The 22,071-nt window shown below is 43.8% G+C and overlaps 1 protein-coding gene across 1 annotated transcript in view; it reads left to right on the top strand.

Annotated features, from left to right (window-relative positions):
• Positions 1-20,546, top strand: part of LOC134451590 (atrial natriuretic peptide receptor 2-like) — a 38,651-nt gene extending 18,105 nt beyond the window's left edge. The window contains exons 14-24 of the mRNA XM_063202095.1: positions 465-609; positions 1,846-1,894; positions 2,054-2,161; positions 2,686-2,805; positions 3,566-3,659; positions 4,271-4,358; positions 5,802-5,941; positions 6,322-6,474; positions 7,100-7,198; positions 13,540-13,631; positions 20,042-20,546. Of these exons, the coding sequence (XP_063058165.1) occupies positions 465-609; positions 1,846-1,894; positions 2,054-2,161; positions 2,686-2,805; positions 3,566-3,659; positions 4,271-4,358; positions 5,802-5,941; positions 6,322-6,474; positions 7,100-7,198; positions 13,540-13,631; positions 20,042-20,149 (1,196 nt within the window). The 3' untranslated portion in view covers positions 20,150-20,546. The remainder of the gene's footprint in view (positions 1-464; positions 610-1,845; positions 1,895-2,053; positions 2,162-2,685; positions 2,806-3,565; positions 3,660-4,270; positions 4,359-5,801; positions 5,942-6,321; positions 6,475-7,099; positions 7,199-13,539; positions 13,632-20,041) is intronic.
• The last annotated feature ends 1,525 nt before the right edge of the window (positions 20,547-22,071 follow it).

Raw genomic sequence — 22,071 nt, 5'->3', positions numbered from 1 at the left:
TTCTCTCTGACCTCGATTTGCATTTGTGTTTGCTGTTTGACACCGTTTGAAATATATTTCTTTACTAAAACATGTGTAACTGTGAGTATCTTGTTTTAAAAAGTTCTGAGTAGAGGCCTTCAGCAACACATTTCACTGTGATACCCCTTGCCAACTACAGTATACTATTGTTTGTGTGTGTGTGTGTGTGTGTGCGTGCGTGCGTGTGCGTGCACATGTGTGCGTGTGTGTGTATGCATGCGCACGTGTGTGTGTGTGTGTGTGTGCGCCCGCATGTATGTGTGTGTGTTTGTGTGTGCGTGTGTCTTTGTGGGCGTGTCGTGTGCGTGTGTATTCGTGTGCGTGTGTGTGTTCGTGTGCGTGTGTATTCGTGTGCGTGTGTTTGTTTGTGTGTGTGTGTGTGTGTGTGTGCGTGTGTTTGTGTGTGTGTGTGTGTTCTTGTGTGCGCGTGTGCATCCATGTAGACTACAGCCTGGAGGCGTACAGGAGAGAGGAGTTTGAGTCCATCAGTAATGCGTTCCACTGTGACAGCCCCTGCAGGATCTACTCGGCTCCTGAAGTCCTACTGGGCAGCACCTCCTCCCTCACCGCACCTGCCGACATATACAGGTAGGCCTGGGAGTCCTCACAGGTATTCCAGGTGCTCTAGACCGGTGGTTCTCAACGTTTTTTGGACAAACGCCCCCTTGACCTCATCATAAGCATGCCAATGCCCCCCTTAGTATTGAAAAATAAAATAGACTAATGCCCCCAAATGGGAACCAAGCCCCTCTCCCACTCAACTGTATCTAAACACCCCATTGGAGCTCCCCAAAGCCCCCTGGGGGGTTTTAGTGCCCCGTTGAGAAACAATTACTCAGTAATTGGTGGTTGATATGCTGCAATGAATATGATTATTAGATAGTCCACTAAAAACAAACAAACAAAACAAATCCATGCAATTGTGGCATTGGCTGCCATTGCACCGCCCTTGACGTGTGCTACTGCTGAAACGTCACTGACCTGTATACAGGTAGGCCAGCCAGGGAGTCTTCAACGGTATCTCAGGTGCTCTAGACTCCCGAAGTTTTACTGGCCAGGTGGTCTTGATCAGTGATTTTCAAAGTGGGGCCGGGGCTCAGGTGTCAGGTGGAGGATGTGACCGTATTGACCGAATGACATGGGTGAGCTGTTTGACGAGGGGGGTTGAGGATGCCACCATAATGGCCAACATACAGTACACACTGTACTCTATGTATATCAGGTGGTGTGTTTGACCAGGAGGGAGGAGAATGCCTCCACAAAGGTCGACACACAAACAGGTGGTCTGTTTGACCAGAAGGGTGGAGGATGTCATTGGCCAATGATATGTCAGGTGGTCTACGTAGAGGTATACAGCTTACACAAAGTCCTGTTTGACCAGAGGGGTAAAAAGAATGAAGGATAGATGTATAACGTTCATTGTAGGTGTTACTAAGGATGAAGGATGTCTGCATTGGTCACCATGCTGTGCACAGGTGGTCAATTATTTGACCATGGAGGGGAGAAGAGGATGGAGACAGGATATCAATGAAGGGCAGCAAGATGTTTTTCCGCCTTCAAATGTTTACTTTCCAGCAACTGCCACGATCCCACCATGTGACACCTAGGGGAGACGGAAAGGGTTTGTTTGTGAAACCTGAGAGGTGTGTACATAGCCATGGTACACAAAGCAATACGGGTGTCTGGCTATATAATAATAAAGTGTGTAACCAATCAAATAGTTGTTAAGGGATTATTGTATTTGATCTCTCTCTCTCTCTCTGTCTCTGTCTCTGTCTCTCTCTCTCTCTCTCTCTCTCTCTCTCTCTCTCTCTCTCTCTGCAGCTACTCTATTATCTTAGTGGAAATTGCCTCCCGCAGTGACCTCATGACTGTGAGTTGCACACACGACGCATAAACACACACTCACGCATGCACACACACACACACACTCACACACGCAGCACACACATATGCTTGTGTGCACGCTTACACACGTGCACAAACACACATCTAACAATATACATAATATTTATATTAACTCTAACTGAAGGAGCAGACAGAGCTGCTCAAACTGGACGTGATGTGGAGACCACAGCTGCCGGAGCTGAGGCCGGGCAAAGCAGACACCGACTGCCCTGACCAGACGGACTACTGTGAGGTACACACACATCATACGTACACACACACACACACACACACACACACACACACACACACACTGTGAGGGAAGTAACTGCAGATACATACACACATATGGCATGATAGATTTGACTTTGTGATAACACTGACTTTGTGTGGCCCTGCGATACACACAGCTCATCCTGACACATGCACACAGACGCACGCATGTGTAGCAGAGTGGACGTTTTAATAATTGTTACCCAAGGTAAGAATTACCACTTTCTATGCAATTGCACGACTACGCCACCAGAGGGAGACTCTGGAACCCAAAGTTAACCTTAATCAACTCCTCTCTCCACACATACGCGCGTGCACGCACACACACAGGCACACACACAGGCACACACAGACACACACAGACACACAGACACACAGACACAGACACACACACACACACACACACACACACACACACACACACACACACACACACACACACACACACAGGTTTGGGTTTTGAGGTCAGGTCACTTCAGGTGTTGTGTGTTCCTCCCCCTGCAGCTGATCAAGAGGTGCTGGGCCCACAGCTCTGCCATGAGGCCCACCTTTGAGCAGGTGAAGAAGTTTCTGGACAAGATGAACCCCCACAAAGTCAGCCCCGTCGACATGATGATGAACCTGGTGGGTGCATTGACTTGCCCATGAAGAGCACACTAGAAAAAAAAACTTTTATTGTCATTATACATTGACAGTAGCCTTGGTTGCCGGCCGCAGACATATAAGTCTGAATGAACTCAATTTCATTCCGACTAAAACACAATTCCACTTTGAAAACATCATGTAAACACTTCATTGCACTTCAAGTGCAATGTAAACTTGACAGACGTAGTTCATTCTGAATATTCATTCAAAATTGAAACCATCATGTAAACGTAGACATTGACAACATCGACAATGACATGTTTAAAAAATAAACAAATCATGTTTGAATACTAGGGTAGGGCCATACTAAGGTGACAGGGGTGTACTAAGCAGGTGTATTGATTGCGGAGTGGTCTTCAAATATTAATTTTGTTGACATACCTGTATTTGCTGTGCGTTTGTGTGCGTGCGTGCGTGCGTGCATGCGTGTGTGCCTGTATGCGTGCGTGCGTGTGCGTACGTGCGTTTGTGTGTGTTTTGAGCTATAAAGTGAAGCCCATTGATACGTGCAGTGAATGGTCTGTGCCTGGTGAAGCAGGGCAGAGTTTTAAAAATACTATATGGGAGGTTTGTGTGCGGCTCTTACAGCTGTTAGACTAGGCCTACTAGACTATTTTCTAAGACAACAGAAATGTCGGTCACTACAAAGCATGAACTTTGAGTCTCTGTTTTTATATGTTTTTTATAAGTTTTTGATGCAATAATCATATTTTTTGTTAATCCCCTCCCATGTGATCAGATGGAGAAGTACAGTAAGCATTTGGAGGCGATTGTGGCCGAGCGCACACAGGATCTCCTCCAAGAGAAGCAGAAGACGGACCGCTTACTCTACAGTAATTTACGACATGCTTTTTCCCCAGTGCTTCAAAGCAGCGTAATGACATAGCAGGTGGAGTGGTCCAGCAGGGCTCTCCAGCGGTGATCTCAATCCCACTCCGCCATCTAGTGGCCAAGTAACATCACAAACCATTGACTGAAGTCAAGTCAAGACAAGATGACTTTATTGCCAGTTTTTTTTACAGGGTATACAATGAGATTGAAATACCGTTTCTCTCTATCCCAAGTAAAGACATAGACATACAGTGCACAGGGCTGACAATAACAGGACAAATGCAAGACAGGGCCAATAAGTGTAAGAAGTAATAAGTAATAATGCTGTAATGAAGTAATAAGTAACATTTCACACATTTAAATCATTTGACATTTAGAAAAATAGTCAAGGCTGTAGACAAGAAGACAAGTGCAAAACACAGTATAGCACAGAACAGTTGGTCAGGTTATCATAGTAGCAACAACAAAGTTATTTGCTTGTGTTTCTAGTGCATAAACTATTGAATAGACAGACATGGTATTATTATTTCTGTCCAGAAAGAGGATGAAAGTTGTAATTGTCAAGTGTAATGAAATGTCCTATTTGATTTTGCTTGTGGGCTGGTTTCCTCAGGTATGTTGCCAAAGCCAGTGGCTGATGACCTGCGCCAGGGCCGCACAGCTGAGGCCCAAAGCTACTCTAACGCCACCGTCTACTTCAGGTGAGAAGCTCTCTTTATCACTGTCTATTTCAGCTGAGTAGATGTATGTTATCATCACTGTCCAGTTCTGTTGAGAAGGTTTGTATTATCACTTTGCATGTCAGGTGAGTGTGTATCGTGTATTTCAGGTCTATAAGGCTGCTGATGAGTGTTGCACTTTGGACAGACATTGTGATATCACATATACAGTGTCACATATTCAGATGGGATGGTAATAATCTTTGAAACAATCACAAAGATTTGATGTTACAGTGTAGAAGCAACAGCAATCATTAGTAGATGTTTTGTTACGCGCACCGACTCTGTCTGCCACTCTGTCGGTTTGTCTGTTGGTCTGTCAGTTAATCAATTGGTTAGTTGGCCAGTAGCCGGCTTGCTTGTTAAATGGTTTGCACACAACCCAGGATGTACATAAGCAATAGCTTCTGCCTATCAGCCCCAATGACCTCATATCAATATAGAGTGATTGTAGTCAGTCTGATTTGTGCCATTCAGTGACATAGTAGGTCTGTCTTTCCTCCTGGATATATTATGTAATTTTATGTATCTGGTCTTTCCCTGAAGAAGTGACATGACATGACATGACATGACATGACATGACAGAGCGTCTGTCTTGGTATATGGGACTGTGTGTAATAACTGTGTTTCTGCTCTGTCCCTGCTGTGACTGACAACACATCATACAGTTCTGGTCATTCATGACATAATTGTATTACAGTATTATTACATTGGAAAGCAATCTGGTCGACTTCAGAAGACAAGGCCAGGGATGACTGAACCACTCAGATACTTTTTAGTTATTGTGGTGCAAACATAATGACTGATGTTTTGACGCAGTGCGCATCTTCTTGAGAGTTAAAAAAGTAATGTATAAATGTATTAATGTAGTAATGTATTATTATTACCTCCGTCAAGGAGGTTATCTTTTCAATCCCGTTGGTTTGTTTGTTTGTTTGTGTGTCTGTTTGTCAGCAGGATAATTCAAAAAGTTGTGAACAAATTTTGATTACATTGGTTGGAGTTATTGATTTGACAAATTTTGGTGATCCAGATCAGGATCTGAATCCAGGATTTTTATAGGGCGATAGGGCGAATTTTGACATTCCATTTTCTAAATCTCTGAGTGCTTCTAGTATTGTAATAATACTATTGCAGTATATTGGATCTATGACCTACTGTATGTTTCACTGGCACAGTATCTCTGTCCCACTGATTCCCTATGGCATATGAAATGTAGGCTAATTGTGCACATGAGTCTAGAGCATGTTTCATATGTAATTGTACGTCTATGATGTTTCTATGCAGTGACCTGAAATAGTGTCTCCCTTACCCCTCTGTAGTGTCATAGTAGTGCACTAGTACATTTTTTCAACCAATATTAAGGCGTTCCACTGACAAATCGGTGTACATTATGGGGCTAATAATAATGTAATTGTGTTGTAGTGACATCGTGGGCTTCACGCAGCTCTCTGGCTCCAGCACCCCGCACCAGGTGGTCAACTTCCTCAACAAACTCTACACCACCTTCGATGACATCATCGACAACTATGACGTCTACAAGGTGGAGACCATAGGAGATGCCTGTGAGTAGACTCACAGCCCACTGCTATGCAGACAAGCTATATACACACACACACACACACACACACACACACACACACACACACACACACACACACACACACACACACACACACACACACACACACACACACACACACACACACACACACACACACAGTCTCTTTCTCACCTGTTCTTAGTCTCTCTCTCTCTCTCTCTCTCTCTCTCTCTCTCTCTCTCTCTCTCTCTCTCTCTCTCTCTCTCTCTCTCTCTCTCTCTCTCTCTCTCTCTCTCTCTCTCTCTCTCTCTCTCTCTCTCACACACACACACACACACACACACACACACACACACACACACACACACTCATGTGCTGTGTTGTGTTGTGTTGCCCTATCAGACATGGTGGTGTCGGGCGTGCCCAAGGAGAATGGCATCAACCATGCAGGAGAGATAGCCAGCATGGCTCTGGACCTCATCAGCGTGTGCCACGCCTTCAAGATCCCCCATAAGCCCACCACCCAGCTCAAGATCAGGGCTGGCATCCACTCAGGTGAGGGCCGCCTCCTCAGCACAGCAGCCCATATTAGATATGCTGACCAGTGATGGACAACATTCATGGACAACTTTAGTTACAATTCTGTGTCACATATTCCTAACGACTTTGGTTCACCCGTCCAATTCAGACAGGTGATTGGCTGGTTGAATGCTCACTCACCTGGTTGAATTGGACAGGAAAAGCAAGGCCATTTGGAATATGCCCATTTGGCCCATCACAGATGCATACATAATCATACTATATATGATCATACTATATAATCGTGCTATAATAGCACTGCCATGGTCATCAGGGACTTCATCTTTGACAGTCGTGTATTCAATGGGTGATGTTTGTCATCTCCTGTCATAGGAAATGGTATAATGAGTAGTGAGTTTGTATACACATTATACAAGATGTGAATACAGATGGGATTTTCCAGTCTCAGAGTCTATAAGAACTGTCAACCAACCTATGAGGTTTGATTATGTTTGATATATTCATAATGCCTTGTCCATCAGTGCAGTCTGATATTACATTATTACATCACATTGTAGGCCTACTTATACACGTCAGTACTTCAGTACAGAGTAAAAGAGCAAATGAAAATAAAAAAGTCTACGACTTGAACCCCATGCAGGCCCTGTGGTTGCTGGTGTTGTGGGGACCAAGATGCCGCGCTACTGTCTGTTCGGCGACACAGTCAACACGGCATCCCGAATGGAATCCACCAGCGAAGGTAACACACAGGGAGACATCCGCTACCGGGATTAGGAAGCTAGAAGTAGTACAGTAAGCACATTAGAGTACGGTTGTTCAGGATGTAGAGTAGAGAAGAATAGAAGAGAATAATGATACTTTATTCATCCCAAATGGGACTGTGTGGTGTCCTTCTGTTTGCACATTATTTAACATGTACAGTACACTGTAGACAGATAATATATTGAACAATTCAAGTAGTTGTAGTGTCCTAGTGTAAGAAATACCACAAAGAAACCTTCATTAAAAACATTTGGTGAAATAAGGACTTGAATAGCTCCCACTGACTGGCTGGTGAGCCACAGGCAGGCACGCATGTAGACTTAACTGCATGCCAGGCAGCCAGAGCAGCCAAATCCTTTGTGACAGTTCCCATCCACTGCACAGTAGCAGCAGCAGCCCAGCCCTCTGGATCTCTCTCTCTCTCTCTCTCTCTCTCTCTCTCTCTCTCTCTCTCTCTCTCTCTCTCTCTCTCTCTCTCTCTCTCTCTCTCTCTCGCACACACGCACACGCACACGCACACACACACACACGCGCACACACACACACACACACGCGCACACACACACACACACACACACAGACACACACACACACACACACACACACACACACACACACACACACACACACACACACACACACACACACACACACACACACACACACACAGCAATTATAAAATTGTGACTTTTATCGTTCACTGCACATTAACAGCAGCATGCCTCCTCTGGCTGTTGTCTCACAGTGGCCATGTGTGGATCCCAGTGCTACAAAAACACGTTGTTCCTTCCTGGCAAGGATGGAAATGTCTTGTTCTATTCATGTGTTTGTGTTTGTGCTTATATAGTTTAGTATTATGGGTGTTTGTCTGCCTTTCTTTGAGTCATCTCAGATTAATAGTACCTGGCACCACGCAACTTACAGTATGTGCCTCTTGCCAGACATGAGATGAAAACATTGAAACTTACATGAACGTGAACTTATGGCTGCCTTAAGCTACACTCACACACGACACTGCTAGTTACTAGCTTCTCGCTCGCTCACCTAATTGCCACTCTCTCATGGAACGTTCGCTAAACGTTCCAGCGGCTTTAAATGCCAATGCACAGGTGAGAAGCACCAAACTCTGCATTCCAATTGGTTACTGCCTCGCTCGAAGTTAAAATATTTTCAACTCGGGATCCACCCAAATCGCATCGCTTGTACACTACTTTCCTACACACCTCCTCGTCTTGCTGGAACACATAGACATTGACTTCATTCGCTGAGCGAGTAACTAGCAGCGACGTGTGTGAACGATGCTTTACTAGGCTATAGAGGCTATATATACAGTGCCCTCCATAATTATTGGCACCCCTGGTTGAGATGTGTTAAAAGCCTTAAAATAAATTCAGTGTTTATTGCAGAAGAATACTGTTACACTGAAAATTGTAGGAAAATGTAGCCTTCAACTCAAATGAATTGTAAGAAAATAAAAAAAATCCCTGACTAAAAAATAATTATTTTTCATTAAATCACCTGTTCCACAATTATTGGCACCCTTAACAATTCCCAGGAAATAAATATAATTGAAGCATTTCTTGCATTTCTACAGTAGTTTACAAAGTTTACCAGAGTATGTAGGAACATTTAATTAGTAATTCATCACTTCCTGTTTCCCTGGGGTATAAATATGATGTGACACCGAGGCCATTTCTCTTATCCACTCTTAAACATGGGAAAGACAAAGGAACACAGCATACAAGTGAGGCAGATGTGCGTCGACCTTCACAGGTCAGGCAGAGGCTACAAGAAGATTGCCACTCAACTGCAGCTGCCCATATCCACTGTGAGAGGAATAATTAAGAAGTTCAAAACAACTGGAACAGTGGTAAACAAGCCTGGACGAGGACCCAAGTTTATTTTGCCACCACGCACAGTGAGGAGGATGGTAAGAGAAATCAAAAGATCTCCAAAGCTCACTGTTACAGAATTACACCAAATGGTAGCATCCTGGGGTCACAAAGTCTCCAAATCAACCATCAGGCGCTGTCTACACGCCAACAAGCTGTTAGGGAGGCATGCACGGAGAAAACCTTTCCTCACTCACAATCATAAACGCAAGCGTCTGGAGTTCGCCAAGCGGTATTGGGGCTTCAACTGGGACCGTGTGCTTTGGTCAGATGAGACCAAGATTGAGCTTTTTGGCAACAAACACTCTAAGTGGGTCTGGCGTCCCACGAAAGATGCGCATGCTGAAAAGCACCTCATACCCACTGTGAAGTATGGGGGTGGGTCAGTGATGCTGTGGGGCTGTTTCGCTTCCAAAGGCCCTGGGAACCTTGTTAGGGTGCATGGCATCATGAATGCTTTGAAATACCAGGACATTTTAAATCAAAATCTGTTGCCCTCTGCCCGAAAGCTGAAGCTGGGTCGTCACTGGGTCTTTCAGCAAGACAATGACCCTAAACATATGGCCAAATCTACACAGAAATGGTTCACCAGACACAAAATCAAGCTCCTCCCATGGCCATCTCAGTCCCCTGACCTCAACCCCATTGAGAACCTGTGGGGTGAGCTGAAGAGGAGAGTACAGAGGAGAGGACCCAGGTCTCTGGATGATTTAGAGAGATTCTGCAAAGAGGAATGGCTGAAGATCCCTCTTTCTGTCTTTTCCCATCTTGTGAAACATTATAGGAGAAGATTAGGTGCTGTTTTGTTGGCAAAAGGGGGTTGTACAAAATATTAACACCAGGGGTGCTAATAATTGTGACACACATTATTTGATGTCAAATAATTATTTCTTTATGTGTGATTTTTTCCCCACTGAATAAATGCACTTGTATTGAAGGTTGGATTTTTCTCTTTTTTTCCATTAAGGTCCCATATTATTTAGAAAAAAAATAAAATAATTGGAAGCTAAAAAACACATCTCAACCAGGGGTGCCAATAATTATGGAGGGCACTGTATATATTGTTTCGGGCATTATTTGTCACACGCTTTTGATCGTCAAGTATTTGTAAATGTTCATGTCAACATGAACCACAATAGATTGTGCAGTGGGGCAAAGGGGCAGGTGCTTTAGCACCACCTCTTCCCTATCTGTGCACGCCTATGCTGCCTTACACCTTATGTCACCAAACTGGCACTGTTGAGCCCATGCTTTGCCTCATGTCCCGTGCCACCACAGAGTCCGTGCCTGACCCAAGCCAAGGACGTTGCCATGCATGTGTCCTCTTGTTTGACCCGAAGGTTCGGGTGGCAATTGCTGTCAGTGGCACAGAAAACTAGTCTGAGACTATAGCGCATCCTCCCTAATAATAGGACACGACTGGCCTCAATTCAGAGGAAATTGGGAACCGGGAGCACAGCACTCACTCTGATGAGCGCCTCATTTCTGGGTTACAAAGCAGCACGGCTCATTCTGTCAACCACACCCCATGATATGCACTGGTGGTTTAGGATATCTGAGGCCCTGAGCAAAGAGCAATTTTGAGGGTAAACTCTGCAATGATTAAATAAAAAGAAATAAAAGAAGAAACTGAGTGCATTTTTTCCCATACATTGTCTGACTAATTCAGAGGTGCACCAACAATAAGGAAGAGTGTGGTGTGTGGAAGATAACTTTGAATGCAGGAAAACAAATACCGTAATGTGATGACAAGTCCCCTGATTGGACACGTCCCTGGGCAATTATATGACCATCCTCAATGCAAAAACCACCTGTGATGATATGATGTAAACACACTTAAGACAGTTTGTCACAATGATATTGTTTTGTGGCAATTGTATTGTAGTGATAGCGATATTTAAGTAGGCTATTGTACTGAGTAATTAGCAGGGGGCCTAAGTTTTAACTGATCGCTGATAACTGCAGGTGTCATTCACTGTGGCTCTCAGTTCACTACTTATTAATGTACGTATTTAGAGAGTCGTCCAAACTAGTTATCACAGAGAGAATAAGAAAGCTATAGGTGGATGAAATATAGTATGTGTGCCGTGGGAACCAGTGTGAGTACACAATGGATATCTTAAGCTGCCACCCCTGTGAAAATGTAACATTGCTTTGTAATTATACAAAGTGTGTAATCGGCTTTAATATATGTGGTCTCCCTTCACTACACCCCAGTGTGTCATGCTGTACATCCAAACAACCACAGTCTTGAAATGCACTGTATGCTCCAATTTCAAAATAGTTCACAGCATGACAGCAGTGGCTCGGTATATACAGTGCCCTCCATAATTATTGGCACCCCTGGTTGAGATGTGTTAAAAGCCTTAAAATAAATTCAGTGTTTATTGCAGAAGAATACTGTTACACTGAAAATTGTAGGAAAATGTAGCCTTCAACTCAAATGAATTGTAAGAAAATAAAAAAAATCCCTGACTAAAAAATAATTATTTTTCATTAAATCACCTGTTCCACAATTATTGGCACCCTTAACAATTCCCAGGAAATAAATATAATTGAAGCATTTCTTTCATTTCTACAGTAGTTTACAAAGTTTACCAGAGTATGTAGGAACATTTAATTAGTAATTCATCACTTCCTGTTTCCCTGGGGTATAAATATGATGTGACACCGAGGCCATTTCTCTTATCCACTCTTAAACATGGGAAAGACAAAGGAACACAGCATACAAGTGAGGCAGATGTGCGTCGACCTTCACAGGTCAGGCAGAGGCTACAAGAAGATTGCCACTCAACTGCAGCTGCCCATATCCACTGTGAGAGGAATAATTAAGAAGTTCAAAACAACTGGAACAGTGGTAAACAAGCCTGGACGAGGACCCAAGTTTATTTTGCCACCACGCACAGTGAGGAGGATGGTAAGAGAAATCAAAAGATCTCCAAAGCTCACTGTTACAGAATTACACCAAATGGTAGCATCCTGGGGTCACAAAGTCTCCAAATCAACCATCAGGCGCTGTCTACACGCCAACAAGCTGTTAGGGAGGCATGCACGGAGAAAACCTTTCCTCACTCACAATCATAAACGCAAGCGTCTGGAGTTCGCCAAGCGGTATTGGGGCTTCAACTGGGACCGTGTGCTTTGGTCAGATGAGACCAAGATTGAGCTTTTTGGCAACAAACACTCTAAGTGGGTCTGGCGTCCCACGAAAGATGCGCATGCTGAAAAGCACCTCATACCCACTGTGAAGTATGGGGGTGGGTCAGTGATGCTGTGGGGCTGTTTCGCTTCCAAAGGCCCTGGGAACCTTGTTAGGGTGCATGGCATCATGAATGCTTTGAAATACCAGGACATTTTAAATCAAAATCTGTTGCCCTCTGCCCGAAAGCTGAAGCTGGGTCGTCACTGGGTCTTTCAGCAAGACAATGACCCTAAACATATGGCCAAATCTACACAGAAATGGTTCACCAGACACAAAATCAAGCTCCTCCCATGGCCATCTCAGTCCCCTGACCTCAACCCCATTGAGAACCTGTGGGGTGAGCTGAAGAGGAGAGTACAGAGGAGAGGACCCAGGTCTCTGGATGATTTAGAGAGATTCTGCAAAGAGGAATGGCTGAAGATCCCTCTTTCTGTCTTTTCCCATCTTGTGAAACATTATAGGAGAAGATTAGGTGCTGTTTTGTTGGCAAAAGGGGGTTGTACAAAATATTAACACCAGGGGTGCTAATAATTGTGACACACATTATTTGATGTCAAATAATTATTTCTTTATGTGTGATTTTTTCCCCACTGAATAAATGCACTTGTATTGAAGGTTGGATTTTTCTCTTTTTTTCCATTAAGGTCCCATATTATTTAGAAAAAAAATAAAATAATTGGAAGCTAAAAAACACATCTCAACCAGGGGTGCCAATAATTATGGAGGGCACTGTAAATCATGTCTGTTGTTCTGCCCTTTTATTATGTGTTCTCATTCTCCTCCTCATCCTCCTCCTCCTCTCTCATCCTGTTCCCTTCCCTTTTCTCCTACTCTCCTCATACCCCCCCATGTGTTCTCCTTCCTGTCCTCTGGTCCCTTATCCTCTCTCCTCTTCCTCCTCCTCCTCCTCCTCCTCCTCTCTCTCCTCCTCTTCTCACTTCTCTTCTTTTCTCCTCTCCTCTCCTCTCTTTACTTCTCTTCTCTTCTTTTTTTACTTCTCTTTTCTTCTTATTTTCTCCCCTCTCTCATTGCTTCTTTTCTCTTCTCTTCTCTTCTCTTCTCTTCTCTTCTCTTCTCTTCTCTTCTCCTTTTCTCCTCTCCTCTCCTTTCTTCTCTTCTCTTTTCTTCTCTTCTCTTCTCTTCTCTTCTCTTCTCCTCTCTTCTCTTCTCTTCTCTTCTCTTCTCTTCTCTTCTCTTCTCTTCTCTTCTCTTCTCTTCTTCCAGCTCTGAAGATCCAGGTTAGTGGCCCTACAGCGGACTTGCTCCACACCCTGAAGGGCTACGTGTTGGCCTGCAGGGGTCCGCTGCATGTCAAGGTAACATCACCGGCCTCATATGGTCTCATGCTTTCAACTTTAGCCTCTCCAGCTACTTTCATTGTATGTGCAACTCTAGAATGACAATAAAAGTCTGTAAGTCTTAAATGTGGGCTCATGTTTGCTCTCACTGTCACTACTTACCAGCAGTGGGGGACAGAGGCTGTTTTACCAATAGGCTGACTGGCCAAATCTGCTCTCTGCAAGGGCCCCCAAGTCCTTCCCACCACCAGCAAAATAATTACAGTTTTTTTCTCGATTGCTTAAACACAATTTTCGGAATCAGTTCTCGAATTCTCAAAACTCTACACACAAATCTCCAAACCTCACACACAACGGGCAAAACTTCTCACTACCTCTGAAAAATGCACGTCTTGTCTACAATGTACTCTCTTCTAAAAAGGTCATTTTGTTCTCAAATGACACATGTAAAATATATTTTTTGCCACACATCTGTGTACTCCGAGTCTAAAAACAATATTTCAGTATTTTACTACAGAAAAATACCCTCTTTAGTAAGTAGAACAGTGAAGAAAATAAGTTTCTGCTGTGTGTCAAGTTGAGTATAGAGTTTTACCTTGTGCATATTAGTGTTCAATGGTTCATATAAGAGTGTATTGAAATGACTGCTTGTGTGTGTCATTTGAGAACAAAATGAGGTTTTTAGAAGAGAGTACACTGTTTTGAGACAAGACGTGCATTTTTCAGGGGAAGTGAAGAGTTCTGCCCGTTGCGTGTGAGGTTTGGAGATTTGTGTGTGAGTTTTGAGAATTCGAGAACTGATTCCGAAAATTGTGTGTAAGCAATCGAGAAAAACTGTAAAATACTGAAATATTGTTTTTAGACTCGGAGTACACAGATGTGTGTATATTTTACATATTTTTCTGACATTTAAAAAATTGCACTAATTTATTGTAAAATATTGGGTAACCACATGAAAGTGATCTCTTGTAACCTATTGTAACAAATGTGTTTTCTCATTGCATTCACTCAGGGGCGTAGCACCAAATTTGGGGCCCTAGGAACAACCCCCCCCTCCCCCCCCACGCACGCCTACCTCCTGATATTGTCATCCTTCTTGCCTTCCTCAGAATACCCCTCTATGCTTTCCTCTCCTTTACTTGAATCATTCTCATCTTCAATCATATGACATAATAGACATAATAAAAATATAAAATGTCTTAATCTTTCACATTACCAGTTATGAAAAGTAGGCTATCATATTCATAGGAATGACTTTTAATCACTTCATCACTATGGTGTGAGGGGGAGGAGAGAGACTGGTAAATCTCTCTTCACAATGCTTCCAGCCTACTATTTCGTGCACTATGGAGTATGGACACACGAGACATTGATATGTTGAATTGAACTTTCTTCAATGTGCATCGCTGAACAGAAACACAGGCGCTCGCGCGCACATTCGTTCACTTGCACTGCCCAGCACGCACGTCACGTTTGCCCGTATCAGTGTTTGGGAGAGCAAGGAAAAGAGAATCAGCTGTGCCTAGGCTACTAGTAGAAGCTGACTTCGAAATGTCGCTTAAAACCTGCGGTAAAGCAGAGTAAATAGAACAAAAGTATCGCTGTTTGGATTTGATGTCGCTCAACCTTTTAAAGTCAGGGCACCCCGAACCTAGTTAGGCTATTTATTTCTTTGAAATCATTATTTATTAGGCTACTGCATATAATTTCATATTTAAATTGGCCAATAACTATTTCACAGTAGCCTACCTTGTTGTAATTTTCATGAGCACTCAATGCAGATAGGCTACCTGCTCAGCACGGAGGTAGGTAGCAACTCTGCCCCTTTTCTTGTGCTATGCAAACAGGGTCATCTCTTGCGCTTTGCGCAGATTAGAATGGCGTCAGCAACATTCAAAACGCAGACTGGTGCCCCGTCAAAATCTCGTCATTATTTTACCACACTTCAGCTGTAACGGGCGTTGTCAGATGGTCAGAGACATGGCCAAGTAACTAGAGCTTCCTATTGAGAGTGTTGAGACCGCAAAATAAAAGCAGAATGAAGGTTCAAGACTGACAGCTGTTTGCACCACCACCTTGACATTGGCAACTCATGAACATGATGTCGATTAATATCGTTACGAGGACAGAATCAAATTATCTGGAAATTTGATGACCAGGGCGGGCAGCATTGCACCCGGTTGAGAAACTGCTTTTCTTCAAGACTAGGATATTAGCTAAAATAGGCTCACCTTCTCTCAAGTTCACACCATTTGCACCTGCTGCGACAGGGGGCATCTTCACGTTTGTGACATTTTCTGAAATTGAGTGGGATTCATTTTACAAATAGCTTTGCTATCATTTGGATATTTGAACCAACATCGACCCAGTCTTTTGGGACACTTGTTATGAATATAGGCCTATCAAAGACAAATATGGGTTCTATCACAATAGCCAACAAAATGGGATTCTTTTTTTTCATTTGACATCGGCTATCACAGCCACACAGAATGGGAATGGGACAATCAGTTAGGTATCCTACTTTGTAGGCTGTAATTTTGACATGTGGGCTCACCTTTCTTGCAAGAAATCAGCTGCAGTTGCTTTCCTTCATTTTGTTTCCCCTGTCTCTCTTGCCTTTCTATTCTTTTTGTGAAAGCCTGGTGTTTTAGAAGTCTTTCATTGCTAACCGGCTGCTGAGTTTAATGCCTAATAATGACGTGAGTGAGTGTTGATTCCGCATATTGTACAATCAAAAGTCCGCGAGCGGGTGGACTAAACCAATGCGTGATAATGGGGGTGTCTGATATAGAATATAGCCGATTTGCAGAGTATATCTAATTCAACAGATGTATTTCCAGAGAACATTGGAATTACATACATTACCAACATGTATTGGCATTATTTTTAAAATAATGTTTGAAAAAAATGAAAGAAGAAACATATTTTCCATGGGAGGGCCCCCGGTGGGCCCCCCAAGTGGTCTGGGCCCTAAGAATGAGTCAGGGTTTTCCCCCCCTGTTCTACGCCGCTGCATTCACTCATGTTTTTGTCAATATCACATGCAATGTGTGTCCTTATGGGGTGATGATTTCAGATTGCAAACCGGTATGAAAAGAGTTTGCCCATCTGATGAGGAAGTGAGCATAGTATGGCAGTTGATTTTAGTATTTTGAATGACAGTGTGTTCAATGCGACAACCAAGGATTTTCTTCATGAAAATTAGGTGTAATCCAGATAATTGTGTGTAGTGGTTTGAAAAGAGTGTGTTTTAAAACTGAAATGTGAGTGTAAAGAAGGAATTGTGCTTAGTGTTCAGTGACATTGGTTGGGGGAGTTGGGAAATGGGTCAGATGTTCCGAAAATTGTGTGTGAAGTACCAGAAATTGTGTGGAAGCAATCGAGAAAAACTGTAACAAGGCCGACAGGCGGACAACAGATGCGTCCCTCTATGCCAGTTCCAACTATGCCCCCCCCCCCCCCCCCCCCCCCCCCCAAAACGCCCCCCCCCTGGCCTCCTCCTAGCCTGTCAACGCCCCCCGAGGATGTACTTTTTGTTTATTGGTCATCATGGACACTCCAAATATTGTGGCAGGCAGCAAGGCAGCAAAATGGCGAGACATGGCTTTATTTTTTGCAGTTTAGGGTATAATAAGCTTATCATCATTATTGGATTTGGAAAAGAACCATAGGCTATGATTTGAAATTTCACATAGCCTAGATGAACAAATTACCAGACATTTATTAGGCCTAACAACCTTTAGTATCACGCCATTTCAGCAGTATGTGCATGTGGGAAAGAATCTAAACATCGACAAATAATAAATAAATAAATAAAACCGTTTGGGTGAATCATGCGCTTATGGACTTTTTTTCAATACCAGCTTCACCGTCAAGGCACAAAGCAGTGAAACCTTCTATTTACTGTCAATGAGTGAAACTCAATTACCCAGAATGCTGCACGTGAGCTCTCTACCCGATTCTGGAAAACAAACATGGCGGCAACTCGCTTTACTACCTTAATAATGTGTTAATCCGACGCTAGATTTCTTAACTGATGAAAATCGAAGGCAGAAATCAACATTGTAGTTTCTAAATATGAGGTCGATTGGTCTATTTGTGGCGTACATCACGATCGGCTGAGTTGTTGGCCTCACGTTATGGACTTTTTTTCAATACCAGCTTCACCGTCAAGGCACAAAGCAGTGAAACTCAATTACCCAGAATGCTGCACGTGAGCTCTCTACCCGATTCTGGAAAACAAACATGGCGACAACTCGCTTTACTACCTTAATAATGTGTTAATCCGACGCTAGATTTCTTAACTGATGAAAATCGAAGGCAGAAATCAACATTGTAGTTTCTAAATATGAGGTCGATTGGTCTATTTGTGGCGTACATCACGATCGGCTGAGTTGTTGGCCTCACGTTTGTCAGTTAGCCTGTGGCTAGGCTACTTTTCGCCAACGTTAGCATCCGGTTAGAAAGGGTATGCTTGCACGCATTCGCTCCGGTCCAAAATGGCAAGTCTGCCGCCTTGTGGCCACATGAAGGAACAATTGAAGGAATGCGTTTCAGACACAATTGCGTTTCAGACGGACGGACGGACGGACGGACGGACGGACAGACAGACCCTCTTATAGAGATGCTGGGACGCATCTAAAAAGGGGCCCATGTTTGTTTTGCCTAGGGCCCCCAAATGGGAACCACTGCTGAGAGGGGAGAGGAGGTCATGTGTTGCTCCCATAGGAGGTTTATAGGTTATGCCTACACAGTCAAGTTAACGTGTCTCATTTTTGTGAGGGTAACGGGGCTCATATTTTCACATTTGTTTGTTTACTTTGCTCATGCTTCATCACACTGTCACTAGTTATCACTTATCAGCCCAAGAGGGGAGGATTTCTGGCCATGCTGCAGGGCGAATCAAAACACCTCGCACTCTTGGCAACGGACCAAGGCAGATGAGGCGTCCGCCCCGTCAGACACGTTCACCCTCAGTGCTAACGAGAATTGATGTGGGGCTAAATTATACGGCTTGAAAATGTTTTGCCGTGCTCCGAGAGGTTTCCATAGAGATCAGCACCGAAGGACACACACAGGCACATTCCTGTCTGGCACGGAGATATATGCACACAGCCGGAGGAGAAGAATGGAGGGGAGCAGAGGACAAGGAGGAGGTGGAGTGGAGAGGAGAGGATGAAAAGAAGAAAGAGGTCCTAGCTTATTTGCAAAATGTGATTTCAGAGGAGGGATTGGGAACCTTCAGAGGACATCTACTGATGGGGCCGAATGTATTGTTTCATGCACTTTCTTAGCTGTATCATTTTTACATTCTGCAGTGCAATTTAATGCATTTTGCAATGCAATCCAATGCATTTTCATACGTATTTGGATCATAGTTAAAATAATTCCTGTGATATGATGCGATACTGTATATACCTTTAGGTACTCAATTGGCATATAATTCAAACAAAGGGCCCAGGTGTAAGGGTGTGGTTGGTATAAGGCACTCAGATGGAGTATATGAAGGGCCCCCTTAGGTCCCTGAGGGAAAGGGTGGGGTTAGAAAGACCCTCAGATAACAATCTGTGTGTGTGTGTGTGCGTGCGTGCGTGCGTGCGTGCGTGTGTGTGTATGTGTGTCATGTGTCCTGTGTCCTGAGGTGGGGTGGGGCCCCTCTGGTCCCTGAGGGGAGGGGGTCGGGGGGAAGAGAGTCATCACGAGCCTGGCTGGTGGTCTCATCTGGCCATGTGGACGAGGCAGCCTCTCTTAAGTCCCCTCATCAGTCATTCAGGGGGGCAGGCCTCATCTCTTAGCCATTTACTAAGAGGGACACGCCTTCTCTCATTTGCATACACGAAAGTCTTTTTCGCACAGAAGGGGCAATAAGTCTTATCTTTCATGACACAGATGGGCACTTACATGAAGGAGCCAGTCTTATCGCTTACTAAAACAGAGGGCCACGTCTTATCTCTCACACAGAGGGGCTTGTCTCTCTTATTGCCCTTCATTTAGTTACACAGAGGGACAGGGGCAGGGGCAGGTCTCTTGGGCAATGGGGGGCAGATCCATACTGTAGGCCAGGAGTCCTTGCTCATTTTGGGGAGGCTGTCTTGATGCGTGTGGTCCTTTGTTTTACAGGGGGAAGGGGAAATGTTTTTAATGTTGTTCCTTGGTTTATGGGAAAAGTGTGTGTGTGTGTGCGTCCGTGCGTACGTGTGTATGCGTGTGTGTGTGTTGCATGTGTGCGTGTGTTTGTATACATGTGTGTGTGTGTGTTTGAATCTGTGCGTGTGCATGTTTGTGTGTGTGTGTGTGTGTGTGTGCGTGCGTGTGTGTGTGTGTGCGTGCGTGCGTGCGTGTGTGCGTGCATGTGCGTGCCATGCCCACTCTGGTGTTTACCGGGTAAAGTGGCAGTGTTTTGATGCATAGTTTTGTGTTTTTTACAGGGCAAAGGGGAGATGACAACCTGGTGGCTGGAGGCCAAGCGAGACGTGTCTGACCCACTAGGGGCCAGTCGAGACTCTTACGGCTTCCCAGTGGCTGTCAGCAACTAACTCATCAACAACAGAGTGTCCGCAATGAACCAATCACCAGATAGTCTACAAGAAACATAGATGCATCCATGCAGATGCTGGCTTAACACATAGAAACATGTTTTAGTGTTGAATTGTGTGATAGTATATTAGGATATATATATATATAGGTCATGTCGGCAAAACATTGTCGAATAGGCCTAATAGACATGCAGTCTGCAGTAGCCTGTAGCACAGGTCATAGGCTGTAGCCTAACCTATTTGGTTTACTTGCTGTGATATTTTGTTCAATTAGGTCTATGATTGTTTCAGTGCTCTGTTACTCAACTGTGAAACAGAATGTGGGCCTACCAATGGCTCTTATCTATTTAGGCCCTATAGATTTTTCAGAAATGTGAAAAGTGTTACCCAAAGAATAATCTCCAATGCACTTTGTATTTAAGTTAGGTTTCATTTCATGCTTAAGAATAAACACTTTGTATGTAGCCTTTGTCCGAGTCCGTGATTGTAGACCAGGGGGCGTATTACAGAAAACCTCCTATCTTCAGTCGTCCTATCTTAACTTTTGACTTGAGATAAGATTTTTTCCAGTTTGGTATTACAGAAACAAATCCTAACTTCATTTAGGATTCTTATCTTATCTTTGGAAATCCTATCTTATCTTGAGTTAGGAATCCTAAAGTAGCGATCTAAACATCTACGATCTACTTTTTATGTCTGTTACCTGACAACAAATGCACCGCTACCTAGCAACAGTAGTGCGACGCAAGCTAGAATACACAGATTTGACTGCTGCTGTATCTCGCGGTCTGCGTGATACTAAACCAGAGAGGAAGAGGACGTAAATATTTCGCTAACGTTTTTGAGCTCATTACTTTTAAATAACGCACTTATTAGTGATGACGTTCCACCGAACGGATTTATAATACAGCAACATCTGTGAGGACGAAATTAGGTCACTCTCGCTGCCTGTAACCTCAAGTTGACCAAATGCATTGGTTTCAGTCCCAATAAAGTGCTTCCCATTTTCCATATTTTCATCCCAATGCTTTGTTTTTCCAAGCGAATGCACGCAAAACAGTTAAGACGTAATTTCATGAAATGTCTTTGTATGACCAGCATGTATAGAGGCTATAAATAAATGACAATTAGCCGACTTGGCTTGACCCATGGTCGGCTGTCAATTAAGGAAGTTGATATCGGACTTCACATCGAAGTCGGGTATATTTATCATCAACTCTTCACTTCATACATCGTTGGGTCAGTCAATATAGCCTAATTTAATTAACATTTCATCCGTTCACAATTGTGTTGTTTTCCCGGATATACTTCACTGTTAGCTCTGGCTGAAACAGCAAGCTGAGCGTGGGTAAATGGTGATGAACACCAGCTAAATTTTGGCTAACAAATCAATGGATAACTGGAATTAGGACAGCTGGGTGGCTGTCCTAAAGTTAGGACCAATTATTTAGGATTTTTCGAAGTTAGGATGCTTCTGTAATACCCCTTTCTTAACTTAAGATAGGATGCGCAAAACAACTTAGGAAACGCTGTTCTGTAATACGCTTTTCCTAAATTCGGTCCTAAAGTGCCGTTGCCGCGGTAACTAGACAGATAAGATAAGATTTTCAAGATAGGAAGTTTCTGTAATACGCCCCCAGTAGCCTACCTCTCAACCTTTCATTGTAGGGCCCATAAACGACCCCTTGGTGTCATCATAAGCCTCCCAACGCCCCCTTGACCTCATCATAAGCCTGCCAATGACCCCTTAGTATTAAAAAAATACCACCCAATGGCAACTAAGCACCACCCCCCTCTCAGCTGTATCCCTCTCAACGCCCCTCTAGGGCTCCCCGACGCCCCCGTGTGGCTGTAGCTCCCCCGTTGAGAAAGACTAGGCCTATAGTTGCATGTTTCCTTCCTTTTTCCATCTGTTACTTGCA

This window comes from Engraulis encrasicolus, chromosome 6, assembly GCF_034702125.1.
Source record: "Engraulis encrasicolus isolate BLACKSEA-1 chromosome 6, IST_EnEncr_1.0, whole genome shotgun sequence".
NCBI classification, from domain to species: domain Eukaryota; kingdom Metazoa; phylum Chordata; class Actinopteri; order Clupeiformes; family Engraulidae; genus Engraulis; species Engraulis encrasicolus.
The sequence above is the reverse complement of the archived record's forward strand: the minus strand, read 5'-3'. Positions and strand labels throughout refer to the sequence as shown.